This window comes from Apium graveolens, chromosome 5, assembly GCF_009905375.1.
Source record: "Apium graveolens cultivar Ventura chromosome 5, ASM990537v1, whole genome shotgun sequence".
Classification (NCBI taxonomy): domain Eukaryota; kingdom Viridiplantae; phylum Streptophyta; class Magnoliopsida; order Apiales; family Apiaceae; genus Apium; species Apium graveolens.
Genome location: NC_133651.1, coordinates 223883552 through 223900776, shown reverse-complemented (window position 1 = coordinate 223900776; position 17225 = coordinate 223883552). Strand labels below are relative to the sequence as shown.

The 17225-nt window shown below is 35.0% G+C and overlaps 1 protein-coding gene across 2 annotated transcripts; it reads left to right on the top strand.

Annotated features, from left to right (window-relative positions):
* The first annotated feature begins 8264 nt into the window (after positions 1–8264).
* LOC141724881 (phosphoglucomutase, cytoplasmic-like) lies at positions 8265–15248 on the top strand. 2 transcript variants are annotated; one of them, XM_074527171.1, is made up of 19 exons: positions 8265–8415; positions 8519–8614; positions 10389–10470; positions 10828–10883; positions 11009–11122; positions 11231–11293; positions 11661–11780; positions 11876–11976; positions 12121–12180; positions 12317–12416; positions 12533–12690; positions 12767–12862; positions 13109–13172; positions 13283–13364; positions 13480–13655; positions 13743–13819; positions 14536–14668; positions 14779–14895; positions 14983–15248. In XM_074527171.1, exons 2-19 carry the CDS (start codon positions 8534–8536, stop codon positions 15052–15054), a joined length of 1752 nt encoding a protein of 583 aa, XP_074383272.1. In that variant the 5' UTR covers positions 8265–8415; positions 8519–8533; the 3' UTR covers positions 15055–15248. The 2 variants fall into 2 exon arrangements, with proteins under 2 accessions (XP_074383272.1, XP_074383273.1); XM_074527172.1 differs by having other exon boundaries at positions 8356–8415; positions 8516–8614.
* Positions 15249–17225: the final 1977 nt, after the last annotated feature.

Below are 17225 nucleotides of genomic sequence, written 5' to 3'. Positions count from 1 at the left end.
CATGTTTATTTCAGATGTGCCACTATGTTTCTTACTGTTTAGCTTAGAATAGTCAAGTCCTATTGAAGTCTTAGATTTTAATCTTTGACTATCTATTATCTCTTTCTGAGTCAAAGCTGCATTCTTAATTGCCTGTAACTTCTTTTCTAAGTCAGCAATTTGGGTTCTAAGAATGGCTTCTATGTCTGCATTGCATTTAACCTTATTCTCTAGATATTCATTCTTTTTTTAAGGTCTTCTAGTCCAACTACAAGCAATTCTAGTTCTTCATTCTAGAGGTTAAACTCTCAGATTTAAAAACTAACTTATCATTTTCCATTTTATATGCAAGCATGCTTGTATGAACATTATACAATTCTAAAGTAAGTTCATGCACAGTAGATTTGTATTCAGAAACAGTCATATCTATAGTGGTAAGTTCAGGAACCTGAGATGATTGCGATGATTCCTCTGCAGAGTCTGCCATAAGAGCCAGATTCACATACTCTTCCTCTTCATATGAATCAGTATCATCCCAGCTTTTTCCTTCAACAATGTATACTCTTCCCTTTTCCTTTACCACATAAGCATTCAACTTCTATTTCAGCTTCTCATTCTTCCTTTTCAAATCTTCATAAGTTTTCTTCTTTTTATAGGAGTCATTTGACTTTGCTTCCTTGGGTTTTCTGCAATCAGATGCAAAGTGTCCTAACTCATTGCCGTTGTAGCATCTTGTTTTGCTCCTGTCTATCCAGCTTGACTTGTAGCCTCCTCTGGAACTTGACCCTGATGAGTAGCATCCTTTCTGAAATCTCCCTGATGAACCCATTGGTTTGTAGTTAGGTTTTCTTCTGAATCTAACATGACTAAATTTTGTAGCCATGTAGGCCATAGATTTGTCCTCCAACTGTTCAAGTTCTTCTTGAGTATAGAACTCACTTTTATTCTGGCTCACCATGAGCAATTTTAGCTACGACAATTTCTTTGATTGTTGAGGAGGGTGCAACCTTATTTTCTTGAACTTCAGGTTCACAAACTACAAGTGCGGTGGTTTTTACAAGTGTCGTACTCTTACTGTCAAGAGAACCAGGTCCATAGATAATAGCTCTCTGCTCTTGCTCCAGCTCATGTGTTCTCAGCTTTCCATAGATCACATCTAGAGACATAGTGATAAAATCTGCTCTTTCTCTGATTGATGTATTCTTTTATTCCAGATGAACTGGGAGCATTAGCATAAACTTTCTGTTGGACTCACGTATGGGATAAACTTTCCCTTGCAGCTTTAATTCACTTAACAGTCTTGTATATCTCTCAAAGAGTGAAGACAGTGCTTTTCCGGGTAGAAGTTTGAATGCCTCATACTGAGTCATCAGAATATCCATCCTGTTTTCTTTGACTTCTTCTGTACCTTCCATTAAAAGCTCAATGGTTTCCCACATATCTTTCACACTGTTCCTTCCTAGAAGTTGATGGCTCATATCTTTATCGGTCGATTCCACAATTATGAGTTGAAGGCTTGTGTCCAGATTTATCAACTCCTTGTCAGTTTCCGTATATTTAGACGGATCCCTGGGAGTGGATGAGGAAGGAATTCTTACACTAGCTGTGATTGTGGATTCAACAATTACTTCCATTGAAACATAAGGGTCATTCAGTAATATCCCAATGTAAAGTGGATTCGAGGCTTTCATAAACAACATCATCTCTTTCTTCCATAAGTTGTAATTATCTCTATCGAATGGGGGAACCTTTATACTTCCGATTCTTTGGTTGTTCATCATCTTGGCGGAATTAAATTATTTAAAGTTCAAAAATTTCAGGGAAATGAAATTTTTTGAAAATTAAAAAATTCAAGAAATTTTTCAAGAACTTGTTTCTTTCTCCGGATCTTGATTTGTATGTCAATCAACAAGCTCTGATACCAATTGTTAGTCCCAAAGTATCGTAGAAGGGGGGGTTGATTACGATACCTACAATCTTTTTCGATTCATTTCAAGTTCTTCGTTAAAAGTACAGAATCAAAATAACACAAAACAATTCGACGAATATATTGTTTTATTAATATAAACCTTGAGGTTGCTACAATCTAATCAAAGTATTGACTAGCTACAATAAATTCAGCAACATAACATTATGTTTACAAGAGTAATAAATGTGAAGCTTTAATGGAGCTCTCGTAAGCTTTCTGTGTTTGTTGAAGAAAATAACTAACTGTAATGAATTGCATTCATTTAGCTTCTTGTAGACTTTCAAATTCAATGGACATGTGACATATTATTGTCCACACATTCCATTAATATTTGCAGTAATAAATTCAATGAATACATCTCTTCTATGACGACCAGGCAAGCCTTATATGGCGACTGAATATCCCCTACGGCGACCATGGGATTTTCAATGGTGACTGCATATCCCCTGTGGCGACCAGGGGATCTTCTATGGCGACCAAAGATATTTCTATGGCGACCAGTAGATTGACTTGTACTGAGATCCGACTTGAAATCCTATGGCGACCAGGTAGACAGTCTTCTGTGGCGACTAAAGCCTATGGCGACCAATGGTACCATAGAGAATCTCTATGGCGACCTGTGTGGTGCCTTCGAGATTTTCTCTATGATGACCAGTTCTATGACGACCATAGACTTAGTATACTTTTGTGGCGACCAAGTAGAATATTGTTATGACTTAGAGTATTCTTGATTTTGTCAAAACATTCTTCATTGTATCAACATTTTCTTCTGTAACTGAATCAAAATCCCTTCTTGAATACTAATGTTTGGTGCACTGGTCTGATTCACAAACAACTAGCATTGAGAGAATCCCAATTCAATTTAACTTGAGTTTCTGAGCTGATACAAATTGATGTTTATCAATTACTTCTTTCACTGAACCCTTGATCTGTAACACTTGGAATCAATTCATGTAACTGATTCTTAAAGTCCTTGTTGTCTTATTTTTCATGACTGCTTGAACATTACAATGAACTTCTTCCCATGATCTGTTAGAGGACTTAAAGAGTCAACTGCATCATTTGGTTCTTTGTAGTTATCCTATCTTCATCTGTAGGGTTCTTGTGCTTCACAGTTTAATATTGTTTATCTGTTTCTGTTTTCATGTTGAGTTATAAATCCTTGATTACATGTTACATTACATTATGTTTTATAGCTTGCTTAAGCACGGGAATAAAAAGGGCATCTTAATTTAAGATACCGTTGAAGTACGATTCAAATTTTGTGTCAAAATCCTTAAATTCTAGACTTTGGACTTGATAGGTAGTCTATTAGAATTGGTTTTTAGTGATTCGAGTAACCATTAAAATATGTTAAAATTGTATTTGTACTTATCATTTTTATTTTGTATAAGAGCATTTTTAACAAACTCCTTATTCTAACTCTTAACTTAAAATTTAAAGAGGGGAAAAAATGTTGCTCTAATAAGTTCTTAGTGATTCTTTAAATCACTAAAAGACTCTTCTCAATTTTAAGGGTCAAGTTTTTCTCTTAACTAATATTATAATATATATTCATAATTATACTTTCTTTCTCTCAACACTTCCTTTACATTCTTATGGTTTAAAAATGTTTTTAATAATAAAAAATAAATTTATGAGTCAATATAAAGAATAATATTGAAGATGAACACATATTAAATTACTAAAAACCAATTATTTATATTATTTATTAAGAGGGGATTAAAGCCCTGTTGGAGAAGCTATAATGGGTTAATTAAAACTTTATAAGTTTTAATACAACTTGGGCCTAGCAACATGCCTAGCTGTTGCTATCTGATTTTTGGTGTGGTCGATTCATCTTTGTTCTCCTGTTATAAATTTAATCTGGTACTCAACTTAGTTCAAGTGCAATACTGCAATGACTGATGTCTGATGATATTGTGCTTGTTATATTAAATCACAGGTGACGAAGTATTAATAGTAATATATTACAATTTGTGTGCATATTATCTGCTACAAGTTCCGGTGTTGTTGTGAAGTCATGTAATGCACTTCATTTAGCTACCTGTTGCTGCTATATAGTAGTTAGAGCCGGTCAAACGAGCGGTTTGGATCGGCCCGCTCGCTATTCGGCTCGCCGGAAATTCGTACAGTTCGCCTCGAGACGTGCCGAGTCACTATTCGGATCGAACCGTTACTTAAAACGAACCGACCATGAGTTAATAATCTGAAAACCGGAACCGGACCGTAACCAGACCGGCCCGACCCGCTTTAACCGCCAACGACTTTGCAAGCACGAACCGGCACGGCTCGGCCCGCGAGTCCTGGCCACGCTCCGCTGCAACGCTCCTTTGCAATGGTCACCTTGCTGCTCTGCTCTGCTCTTCGAAACGGTCACCTTCTAACGGCTAAATTATTAACGGTCCTTAGCTCTATAAATTGTCTCCTCACTCTCAATCTCTCTTCACTCTTAAACTCTCTCTCGATCTCTCACTCTTAAACTCTCTTCACTCTCTCTCTCTTCAGTCTTCACTCAGTTGTTCGACGACAAAAAGTAATTCACAGAATCACAGACTCACAGTCACAGTCACAGACACAGTTTCACACACACTCAGTCACATATTTTCCGGCGAGGTTTCTTAATATCCGGCGAGGTTTCTTAATTTTTCGGCGAGTTTTCAGCCAACATTTAAAGTAAATGGAAGAAGGGAGGGGCACCCAGTCATCCCAAGGCTCGAGTCAAGCACATTCTATGCGACCCCCTCGACCTAATACAGAAGCCGGTAAAATTTATATATTATGTTTTTATTTTCGTAAATTTATAAATTTTTGTTTTTTAAATTATTAAAATCGATTAAATGTGTTATTTTGATCCTGTGTTTTATGATTTTTATGATTAAATATTAAAATCGATTAAAATATTAATTTTAAATTATTTGATTTTTTAAAATCGATTATTTGAACTTAGAATTATATGTTCGAATTTTCAGAATTTTGTATTTTTTTATTTATATTGAAAATTCAAATATGTTGCTAATCTATTTTTGTTAAAAATTTGCAGGGAGTTCTGGTACTACTTCGAGACATTCCTCGCACGTTTGAAATTATTTTTCGAGACAAGTAACACCGGAGGATCCCAACAAATTTAAATGCTTTTGTTTACTTTATATTCAAAGCGGCCGAAATCAATCCCCGTTTCTTCACTCTAAAGGTGCCGGCACAGGTACACTTGATCGACACTTGAAAACGCATCACGGAATTTCGAAACAAAGTCACGAAAGTGGAGAAGCACGCGGAGAATCACCGCAACAGACATAAATTGGTAGTTTTGTGACATCGTCTCCCAGTGGAGGTATGCCTTTCCACTATAGTCGAGATAAAATGATCGAATCTTTTGCTACTTATGTTACATTAGACGAGTTACCTTTTTCTCACGGTGAGAGTCCTAATTTAGAGCACATGATAAAAGAATCAATAAACCCGGATTTTAAAAGAATTCCTAGGAACACGCTTAGACGTCACACACAAAAACAATATTATAGTCAACGTGCGCAATTAATTGAATTTTTTCGTGATTATGATGGCATGGTTTCTTTAACTAGTGATTGTTGGAGTTCGAGTTGCGGTGAGCCATATATTTGTGTTACCGTGCATTGGATTGATTCTGATTATTTTTTACAAAAACGAATAATTGCCTTTGATGTTATGGACGAGCAACACACGGGTTATAATATAAAGACAAGAATTGTCGAAACTATTAACGAATTTAATTTGCAACACAAGGTGTTTACTATTTCTTTGGATAATGCTTCGGCAAATGATAAAGCTATTTACTATATTGCACAAGATATTCCTACTACTTTAGACAGTATTTTTTTGCATGTTAGATGTTGTGCACACATTGTCAATTTATCGGCTCAAAAGGGTATTCAACAAATAACCGAATTTTTAGCACCTATTAGAAAAATAATTAAGTATTTACGTATCGCGCACACAATCAAGAGACAATATAAAAAATTGTGTAGGGAAAATGGATTAATACCCAAAAAGTGGGGAATTGATTGTCCCACGAGATGGAGTTCGACTTATAAATTACTATGCGAGGCAATTAAATATAAGATAGTTATCACCGAGTTATATAATTCCGATCCAAGAAATCAAGTGGAGGATAGACTTATTACCGAAAATGATTGGGACTTGGCAAATAGGGTACGTGATTTGCTTGATTGTTATGCATGTGGTACTAAGATATTTTCTTACGTTTACGAGCCAAATGTACATCTTGTTATTATTGAGTGTGTTAATATTATTACTACTTTAAAAGCATATGAAGAAGATAATTGTTTTGGTGCAATTATTGTTGATATGAAAAAAAAATGGATAGAATATTTTACCGAATTTCCTTTTATTTATGGTGTTGCATGTCTTATTGATCCCGGTGTTAGAAAAGAAGGTTTAGAAAATATGTTGGAACATTATTACTCGGTATTAGGAGTTTCATATAATCATGTGCTTTATGTGCAAAATTGTTTAGACTTGTTACACCGTCTTATAGATCTATATACTCCTAGAACTCAAAATATTATACCACCTAAGGCTAAGACTAGTCCGTCTAGTAGGTTTAATCCCACATTGCTTGGTATCCTAACTAAAAAACAAAAGTGTAGAATTTCCGAAAATGCATCTACACCTCAAACTTCATTTAGCATGGTTAGAGAGTTTTTTTCATATAACTATGAGTTCGATGAGGATTTTTCAATACTAACATGGTGGAAGAATCACGAGAACCAATTTCCGGTATTAGCTAAAATTGCAAGGGACATTTTAGTAGTTCCCGCCTCTACCATTGCTTCCGAGTCTGCTTTTAGTGCCGGTAGAAGAGTATTGGACGAGAAAAGATCAAGTCTTGCACCGGATGTGGTCAAGATATGTGTTTGCAAAAATGATTGGGATCAAGCGGCAAAGAGACAACAAGGGATGAAAAAAGATGATTCGGACGGCGAAGATGATACTTGGATGACGATGGACACTTCATCGGAATCGGGTCTGTCAACGAACGATCCACAAGAAGAAGAAGAATTTGAATAGTTGATAATATTTGTTTGCCTTGTATTTTTAAAATTTGTTATATTTCGTATCTTATTTAAAATGTAAACACGGTTTGTTTCGTTTTTTAGAGAGGAGTCCTCTCAAATCAATTGTAACATTTTTTTAATTAATAAAATTTATAGAGGTACCGTCCTCTTTTCCTTATAAACATGTTAGTTTTATAAATTCAAAAAAAACACAATTTTGAAAAGAAAAATTGAAGTTACAAAAAAAATTGTTTCTTTCTTTTTGCACCACTTATTTGCTTTTTTAAAAATAACAAATTTGTTTTCATCATAATTCGTAGCCATCTAAATATTATCTAAATAAATATAAATATAAATTGATAAATATAAATATATATTTATCAATTTTTCAATTTCTGATTAGTATTCACAGACATAAAAAATAAAAAAAACAATTGAATTCGCCTTTCCACTTTCCACTATACACAAATAAAATGATTATATAATATCTGAATTCGCCTGAATTCGCCAAATTCGCCTGAATTCGCCAAACTCGCCTGAATTCGCCTGAACGAACCGCTCGCATTCGCCTAACTCGGCTCGCATTCGCCTAACTCGGCTCGCATTCGTATAACTCGCCTAACTCGCCTAACTCGCCTAACTCGCCTAATTCACGAGCCGATCCCGGGTTATCACTTTATCAAACCGGCACGACTCGGCTCGGCTCGTTCACTTCTACGTGTCGTTCACGAGTTACTGGCTAATTGATTCGGCTCGCTTGAAACTCGGCACGGCCCGGACGGCCCGACCGTCTGGCCACCTCTAATAGTAGTACTATGCATGTTTATTTAGAGAAAAATAATAAATTTAAAGCTAAAATTTAAAATTTTGATTTTTTTACTTATTCAAGCATTAAGATTTCTTCCAATTTTGATTTTACCGGTATTTTAACCGAAACCGAACCGATTGCAACCAAATCGGAGATTTTGAAACCGAAATTGAACCGTCGTTTACGATGACACTTTTTGATTTTAGAAATCGAAAATTTATGATCACGGTTCCGGTTTTATAGAAAACCGAGTCAAACCGGTCCACGCTATCTTCTAACACAAACCCATAAATAAAGAGTAGTGTTACGTGCCCCGAATTTATATCCCAAATTTTATACTGACATACACATGACATGCTTTGATTTGGGGGGCATATATATGCACTTGTGGTCCATATTAACTTAAAAGTTACTCTAATGAAGTAATAAAACGATGGAAAGTGGAAATGGAATAAACCAAAAATATATTCTTTGAAATCAAATCTGAGTCCAGTCTCACCACTATATATTCCTCTGCTATCACAAAGCAACACCTCTCCTTCCCTCGAATAACACACACATACACTCGTCTCTTTCTCCTTCTCCAATCCCCTTCCTTTCAGGTATCCCATTTCCATTTATTTATATATTTACACACACTCACATCTTCCATAACTTCACAATTAATTCACTTTCTTCTTTTTATAACTAATCTTTGTTTAGCAGAACAAGAACCAAGCTATGGTGATGTTCAATGTCACGCGTGTCGAATCTGCGCCAATCGACGGCCAGAAGCCCGGCACTTCTGGCTTGAGAAAGAAGGTATTAATACATACATATTCATTATTACAATATCACCGTTTCATTCACTTTTTATTGCTGTAATTTATTGTTTTTTTATTTATAATCTGTTGATCTATCTACCGATCTTCATTAGCATTGGGATCTGTGCTGTTGCGTTATATTGTGAACATTATACATACATTTAAGATTTATTTATTTATATATTGAAATTGACGGTGTTTAGTAGATCTGATTACTGCTTCGTATAAATCAGCTCTATGTGCAACATTTTATTTAAAATAGCCATCGATTTTTGTTATTCTTCATACAATTGTTGCGTTCGTATCGAATTTTATCGTGTTCGTGATGTGATACCTTGTTAGTGCACAAACTTTTCTGGATTACTCGTACTTTGTATCATTTTATTTTATTATTGCTGTAATTATAAATTTTTTGGTGTAATTTGTTGATCTGTGTTAGTAATTTTTATTAGCATTGGGATCTGTACTATTGCGTTATATTATGCACACGCATAAGATTTTGTAATCATGTATTGAATTTGACGGTGTTTAATCGATCTGATTACTGGTTCATATAGATCAGCTCTAAGTGCATCATTTTAATTATAATTCTGAATGATTTAAGTTGCATGTTTATACAACTTTTGCGTTCTTATCGAATTTTATTGTGTTAGTGATGTGGTTTGTGTAAGTGCACAAACTTTGGCAAACATGTGCATTATGTTGGAATCAGTTGCTGATTTGTTAGTTGGTTGTAGAGCTGAGAAATTTGAAGTCGTTTAGTCGGCGTGATATTGGATGTAGATCTGGATGAATCAATGATGGATTGATGGTTTCTAATGCATTGCTGCAACATATTTCTAGATGTTAGAACTAACATTGAGAAAAGAAAGTGAGTTATTTTCTTTATTTTTAAATCTTTTCAAAAGCGGGAAGAAATTTTCTGGAACAAAATATAAAATATATAAGGAATTTCTTTCAAAGATTTAGATTTAAGTTTCCCCGCCTTCTAAATTATCGCACGGGAAACACAAATTAAATCTTTCTTTTTTTTCCTTTTCTTTCAAATATAATTTTTGGAACACAGGGTAGATCCTACTCGGTATCCACGATTTGGTTGGCATTGTGCTTTTGCACACTTCTAGCATACTATATGTTTTAATACTGAATATCTCTTCCGACAGGTTTGTAATTAAGTCGCAGAGTCTTTGAGAGTCGGCTATGTAATATTAGTATTTTTGGGTGGGGTGGAAAGGTGCGGAGATTGGAGGCTGACAATTTTTTTTGCAGTAAAATTAAGACGTGGAGTCTTTAAGAGTTGGTTTCGTTTTCTTTTGGGGGGGGGAGGTAGTTGGAGACTTGGAGTCTAAGAACTTTTAACACTATGAACTGTGCCAATGCATTACTCGTCGGGTCCAAACCATGACACACTGGGTCCAAATATATCGAATCAGTAACTCATTGCAAAAGTAACTTAACTTGATTACTAAATTCAAAATTCGTTCAACTATTCATTGAAATTTTGATTTTTGTTATCAAAATAGTCATTGACAGGTGGTCTCCTTGATAAAGATTTTCATATTAGTGGCTAAGTTGAGTCAATTTTACAATGAGTGACTAAGTTGATATATTTAGACCCAAAGAGTGATGTAATTGATAATTAACCGGATTAACAAGCATTCATTTTCTTACATCTTTTTATGGCATAAAGTTCGAATTAATTTGCTTGCTGATTTTGTGATTTCTTCTATATATCCCTATGTTGATCGATAGTTGGTTGATCTATCTTTCAGGTGAAAGTATTCACACAACCTCATTATTTGCATAATTTTGTTCAGTCTACCTTCAATGCCCTTTCAGTAGAAAAAGTTAAAGGTAGTGGCTATCACTCTTCATATTACAAGTATTTTTTTTTTAATTTCTTGTCTTCCTAGCTTTAGGAGTTTGTATAAAGCCAATTCAGAGTTAAGCTATGGTAAAGCAGTGTCATTTTAATAAGTTCTGTCATGCCGGATTCATGATAGAGTCAGTAGACATTCTGTGGAACAAAAAGCTGGTTTGGCTCGTCTTTTGTTCCTAATATTTTGGCCTTTGGATTTTGCTACTAGTTTTATGTAGTGTACTTTACATTCCGAGAATAATGGCCAATTTGCGTAACAGGATTCATGATATAGTTAGCTGACATTCTTGCATGTTTACACATTCAGTTTTCTTAATTGTCTTGCTTGATAGGTGCTACACTTGTTGTTTCGGGTGATGGCCGCTACTACTCAAAGGATGCCATCCAGGTACTTTATTTTGTTACTCCAACTTTAAAAAGGATTTAAATGTTTATTGGCACCAAAACGTAGTTACATCTTCAATGTGATATTTTGTAACCATTCTGCATAATTTTTTCCTTGAAAACTGGCAGATAATTATAAAAATGGCAGCTGCAAATGGAGTAAGACGTGTCTGGGTTGGTCAAAATGGACTGCTATCCACTCCTGCTGTATCAGCTGTAATACGAGAAAGGGTTGCGGCTGATGTAAGTTCGCCTGCTTTAGTTTATATTCTCTGTCACTAGTAATGTTCATTCTTGGACAATGTTACGCAAATCAATATTTTAAGATTCACAATATGAATGTTAAAACAGGGATCCAAAGCATCAGGATCATTTATATTGACTGCAAGCCACAACCCAGGTGGTCCGACTGAGGTATGTACAATCATATTTCCACATGTTAATTTAGTGTAACAAATGAACAAATTTTCTTTAGTGATACCTAGAACATATCTTATCTATTATTGTTGCATCTGTTTTTGAACTTCAAAAGTATAGTTGTATATCTAAGGCATCTAACTTGGAATAAACCCCACTGACCAATGTAAAATACACTGACATCCCTTTCAAACAGATTTGTTTAGACCAACTTTGCTTGATAGTGTTAAAATTATGGAGATAGTATGTTATACTTAAAGCGGTAACCAGTTTTGAATTATAGGACAAGCGACAAAACAATTTTTTTTGCATGTCAGACACCAGAACTGAATTCCTAAACCCATTCATGTCCTTTCTGTTACAGGACTTTGGAATCAAATACAACATGGAAAATGGTGGACCAGCGCCTGAAGGAGTTACAGACAAGATTTATGAAAATACAAAAACTATAAAGGAGTACTTGATTGCAGAAGGCCTTCCAGATGTATGACCTTCGTAATTTGTAATCTATTTGTTCTTAGATTTCATTATTTGCATACAGGACACATGGCTAACTTTCAGTGATTATGTCTACTCCAGGTGGATATCTCTGTGATTGGTATAACAAACTTTGAGGGTCCTGAGGGTCAATTCGATGTTGATGTATTTGATTCAGCTAGTGATTACGTAAAATTGATGAAGTATGCTATATTTACTCTTCCCTGCTTTTTCTATGAATATATGTTTAGTTGTAATGTTACAATCTAATGCTGTTGTTGATGATGGGTGGTATCCTCTTGAGCCATTGTATATCTTAACAAAATTGATTTGTTATTAATATTCAGGTCAATATTTGATTTCCAGTCTATTCAGAAGTTGATTGCATCTCCGCAATTCTCATTTTGGTATGTGGTTACAACTTTGTTGGAAATAATGTGGACAATGAACAGTTTCTTTATTATATTTCCTACCTTGGGCAGTTGGGCTACGTTCATGAATTATTTACTTCATTCTAATTACCATTTAATATTCATTCTATAGTTATGATGCACTTCATGGAGTTGGTGGTGCTTATGCTAAGCCTATATTTGTTAAAGAACTTGGTGCACCGGAAAGCTCATTGTTGAACTGTGTGCCAAAGGTTTTTTTTTTTCTGTGTTTTTAAAATATTAATTTTAAATTTATTATAAATTAAAAGATGTTTGGTGCCTTGAGTTATAGTTTTTTTAATTACTTGTATTTAAATTATACAAATAGGAGGACTTTGGGGGAGGACACCCAGATCCCAATCTGACCTATGCAAAGGAGTTGGTAGCACGTATGGGATTGGGTAAATCACAGGGTGAACAAGAGCCACCAGAATTTGGTGCTGCAGCTGATGGTGATGCTGATCGTAACATGATCCTTGGTAAAAGGTAGCATATCACCACATGTTAGTTTACAACTCTTGACATGCTCACTTCTCCATTCCCACTTCTTTTGTAATGTCAGGTTTTTCGTGACTCCATCTGATTCCGTTGCTATTATTGCTGCAAATGCAGTCCAATCTATTCCTTACTTCTCAGCTGGTCTTAAAGGAGTTGCAAGGTACTGAGCATTTTCTTTTAGCTTCTTCACTTTCGTGGTTGTATTAACCTTTTTGTGGCGTTCATGAGTTCCAAGTTAGGCAGTCGTGTTGAAATTTATATTCTTTTTACTTTGATTCTAAAGTTTGCATTGATGCATTACACTTTAACTGTTAACTAGTATGTAATCACCTTGAGACTAATTTGTCTATCTCTTCTTAAATTTACAATGCAATCTTAATGGTCAGATATCATAATATTTTTGCAGGAGTATGCCTACATCAGCTGCTCTTGATGTTGTAGCCAAAAATCTAAACTTGAAGTTCTTTGAGGTACTTGCAGCACAATTGTTGATTTTGTTTTTAATTTACCCCGGAGCCCGGACCCATTTCTCTCTTGCCACTTATATCTGATCTAATGAAACCACACCTTCTCATATAAGGTGCCCACTGGATGGAAGTTTTTTGGTAACTTGATGGATGCTGGTATGTGTTCAGTTTGTGGTGAAGAAAGTTTTGGAACTGGTAAGCATCTATATTTCATTTTATGGAGTAAACCACCAGAAAAGTGAACACATTATCTACATGGAGGTAGCAGTTCTTCTCTTGAAGTTACACATATCTGTTCTACATATGATAGGCTCGGACCATATACGTGAGAAAGACGGGATATGGGCTGTTCTAGCATGGTTATCTATTATTGCTTATAAGAATAAAGAGAATCTTGGCGGGGGGAAGCTTGTGACTGTTGAAGACATTGTGCGCCAACATTGGGCTGCCTATGGACGACACTATTATACACGATATGATTACGAGGTTTTTGTGCTTTTTGGTCTATAAAAGACGATTATGTAGCGACACTGTTGATTAGGCTTGTGATTTAAAATACTTCGCCTTTTTAAGAATGTTGATGCAGGTGCAGCAAAGGAATTAATGGCATACCTGGTCAAATTGCAATCTTCTCTTGGCGACGTTAACAAGTATGTTCATTTGAAATTTGCATATATCATATCTAGCGATTGCTATTTTTATTTTAATTTATGTATGTTAGTTATGCAAGGATTGTTTACTTTTGTATTGTAATCTCTGATAGAATTTGTGTGTTGGTAATTTAGGTATGAGTTTCATGTCTATCTTGCTTTCTTTATGAATTTTTTTAGTTTACATGAATTACTCAAATGTTGACTCCTAGTACCTCTGCCTTCACAGTTTCTTAATTTTGAGCATTTTCTTTCTTAAATAACAACCAGTGAATGAAGACTTTATTTATATTTCGCTTACAATTTTAAGACTATACAGTAACATGTTAATCGTCCTGTATTAAACCCTCAAGATATAGATAAAGGACAAAGTGTGCAGCTCAGGCCAAAAAACGTCGTGTAAGTGGTCAAATCTCTTCTTAACTATGGTGAAGAAACTTAGAGAACAGTTGTAGGGAGGGAAACAATCGTTTTAGTATCTACTCTCTAAGGATTAATTTCAGCAAAGCCTTGTACACTTTACATCTTTTAAAATATTCTCCATCATTCCTTACAGAAATAGTAGTGTTGTTATGCTGGCCAACCGTGCTTCAATAAGATGTAGTGATAAAGAGATTATAACAATATGAAATATTCATGATACAGGCAACGCCTTATAGTTTGACAAGGCGATCCAGTTAATTGACTTGATTTCTTTTTTTACTGTTTTTGGGTAGAATTGTTAAAGAAATACAGTCCGATGTTTCAAATGTTGCCAATGCTGATGAATTCGAATACAAAGATCCTGTTGACGGTTCTATCTCAAAGCATCAGGGTGTCAGATATCTGTTTGAAGATGGATCACGATTGGTTTAGTCCCCTTCTATCCTTCACCACCCAGATAACCCTTGCATCCATTTTTGTCTTGTTTAATAAATGAGTTATTTTATATATATAAATATGTTGAATTTCATTTGTAGGTTTTCCGTCTATCTGGAACTGGTTCTGAGGGTGCTACTATTCGTCTTTATATTGAGCAATATGAACAAGATTCCTCTAAGATTGGAAGAGAGTCTCAAGATGCACTTGCTCCTCTGGTTAGTAACTTGAGCCTTCCCCGTATAGTACACTTAAGTGAGCACTCTATTAGTTTCTTTGTTTTTAACTTTCCCTGTAAATTACAGGTTGATGTTGCTCTTAAATTGTCAAAGATGCAAGAATTTACTGGCCGAACTGCCCCAACTGTCATTACATAGATACGCGCTGTTACTGGTAACCAATGTTGAATGTCGTTCAATATAGAATAAATAAAGTATTGATCTTATACCAAGGCTATGTATCATGAGTCGTATTTCCTCTTTTGGTGGCATCAGGTTGCCATCTGTTTATCTGAAAATTTTGTTATTCAGAATAATTTGAACATGAATGGAATATCAGTTGTATTATCTTATCTACTACTGTCTACTTGATACTGATCTTTCTTCATCTACATGGTAATATATTTCTTTTTACATTTTTCCAAATAGCATGTTTAACTTCTTTCCAAATGTTTTAGAATATAAGTATAGAATTAACTAGAAACACTGTTTGGCAAGTAGAGCGGCTTCCATGGCCCTGCTTTGTCGGAGTGGCGCAAATTTAGTGAGCCGATTGATAAAAGCTATCTGGTTTCAAGAAAAGTAATGCTTAATCTCAACTAGCTACAACAGTTTAACTATCGTATGACCGGAATACAGTCATAATTATAAGACAATTTTGAGACCATCACAAATTGTTAGACGGCCAACTCAGTTGTGTTAGAAAATGGAAAGTTTGAGGCATATTTTATATATGTTCGATTTCAGGAAACTAACACTTGGAGGTTGTTCCTTGATAAGAGGATTTAAACTTTCATATTTGGATCTGAGATATTTTCTTAGTGGAATCTATGAATATATTGAGACAAAGTTGCTTGTTTGAAATGTGTTATGTGGATTTTGTCCCACATTGGTATTGTAAAAGAAAGATATTGAGTTTATATAGCATCTTGTGTTGGTGTTGTTTACAACTACTAGCATAAGTGGAATGATTGTGTGGCCTAGTGCTAGTGTGAACTCTTATATTTTTCTTTTCTATTACAAGTTTAATTATTTATATTGATTATTTAATTATTAATATAAAATATATTGAGTAAGGATTATTTTAATCATACTCTGAATATATTTTGTAATATTAATATTAATTAATCAGGATATAATATAAATAATAAGGAAAACCCATTTTGTTTACTTTTTCTGTTTTGTTACTTGGTGTACCACATCGAGTAAAATAGAAGAAGAGCAAATTGAGATGCCTATATATTGAGAGGTATACTTGAGATTAAAATAATATAAGTCTCGGTGCCTGCCTCGCAAACATATATGAGTTGCATAGGTTTTTTGGGCAAACTGAGGTGCGAGTCGCCGTTGATCATTGTTGGTTCTGTGGCCAGATTGATCTATTGCTGTTTTATCCTGGAAGCGATATTGCTGCATTCCATCACAGCTTAAGTGGGGGGCAATAATCTCTTCAAGAACAGTCAAGTCCTCTTGAAGGATTTGGCGACTCAGCTGTTGTGTTCTTCTTCTTATCAGAATTTGGAAAGCGATAAAAGATAAGTTTTTTTTACTTTTTTTGTCAATTACAGTCTTTATAGTTTGTTATTGCCTTCGTGTTTTATTTCGTTAGTTGGTTATTTGCCATTTACTTGTTATTATATATATAACTGCCCATTGTTGCTGTGTAGTTAGAATTATACCCAACAATCTTGAAGAGATTATATGTGTTATATATTTAATTAGCAAGATGGTTAACGAAACTGTTGATGTTCCTAAAATTGTTGAGACTGGTTCTGGTTCTGGTGGTACTACTACCATTGACTGGACCACGTATCGTTTTCCCCATCCAATTGATTTATCGGGTATGCCTAATAAATTCAGTGGTGGAGCTTCTTTTTCTCGTTGGCAGAAAAGACGAAGCTCTAGTTAACGGTTAAGGGTCTATTGTTAGTGGTATAGTATGATCCTCCTGGGTTGGATCAAGAGAAAGCTGAATCTGTTAAGATTTATGCTTTATGGGCTGAGAAGGATGGGGTGGCTAGGGCAGCCAAATTTGGCATCCTTGGAGAACACCTTGTTCGATATTTATTCATCATATGCCTATACGGCTAAAGTCTTATGGGATAAGCTGGACCAAACCCATAATACTGATTCTCAAGGATTTGAGAAGTATTATGTGGCTAGGTTTCTTGATTTTAAGCTGGTGGATGGAAAATCCATGACTGAACAAGTTCATGAGTTTGAAATGTTAGTTCATGATTTGGGTGAGTCCGGTATGGTCTTGCTTGAGAAGTTTTGAGTGATGTTTGTGATTGAAAAGCTCCCTAAGTCTTGGGAGGAGTTTGCCTTCT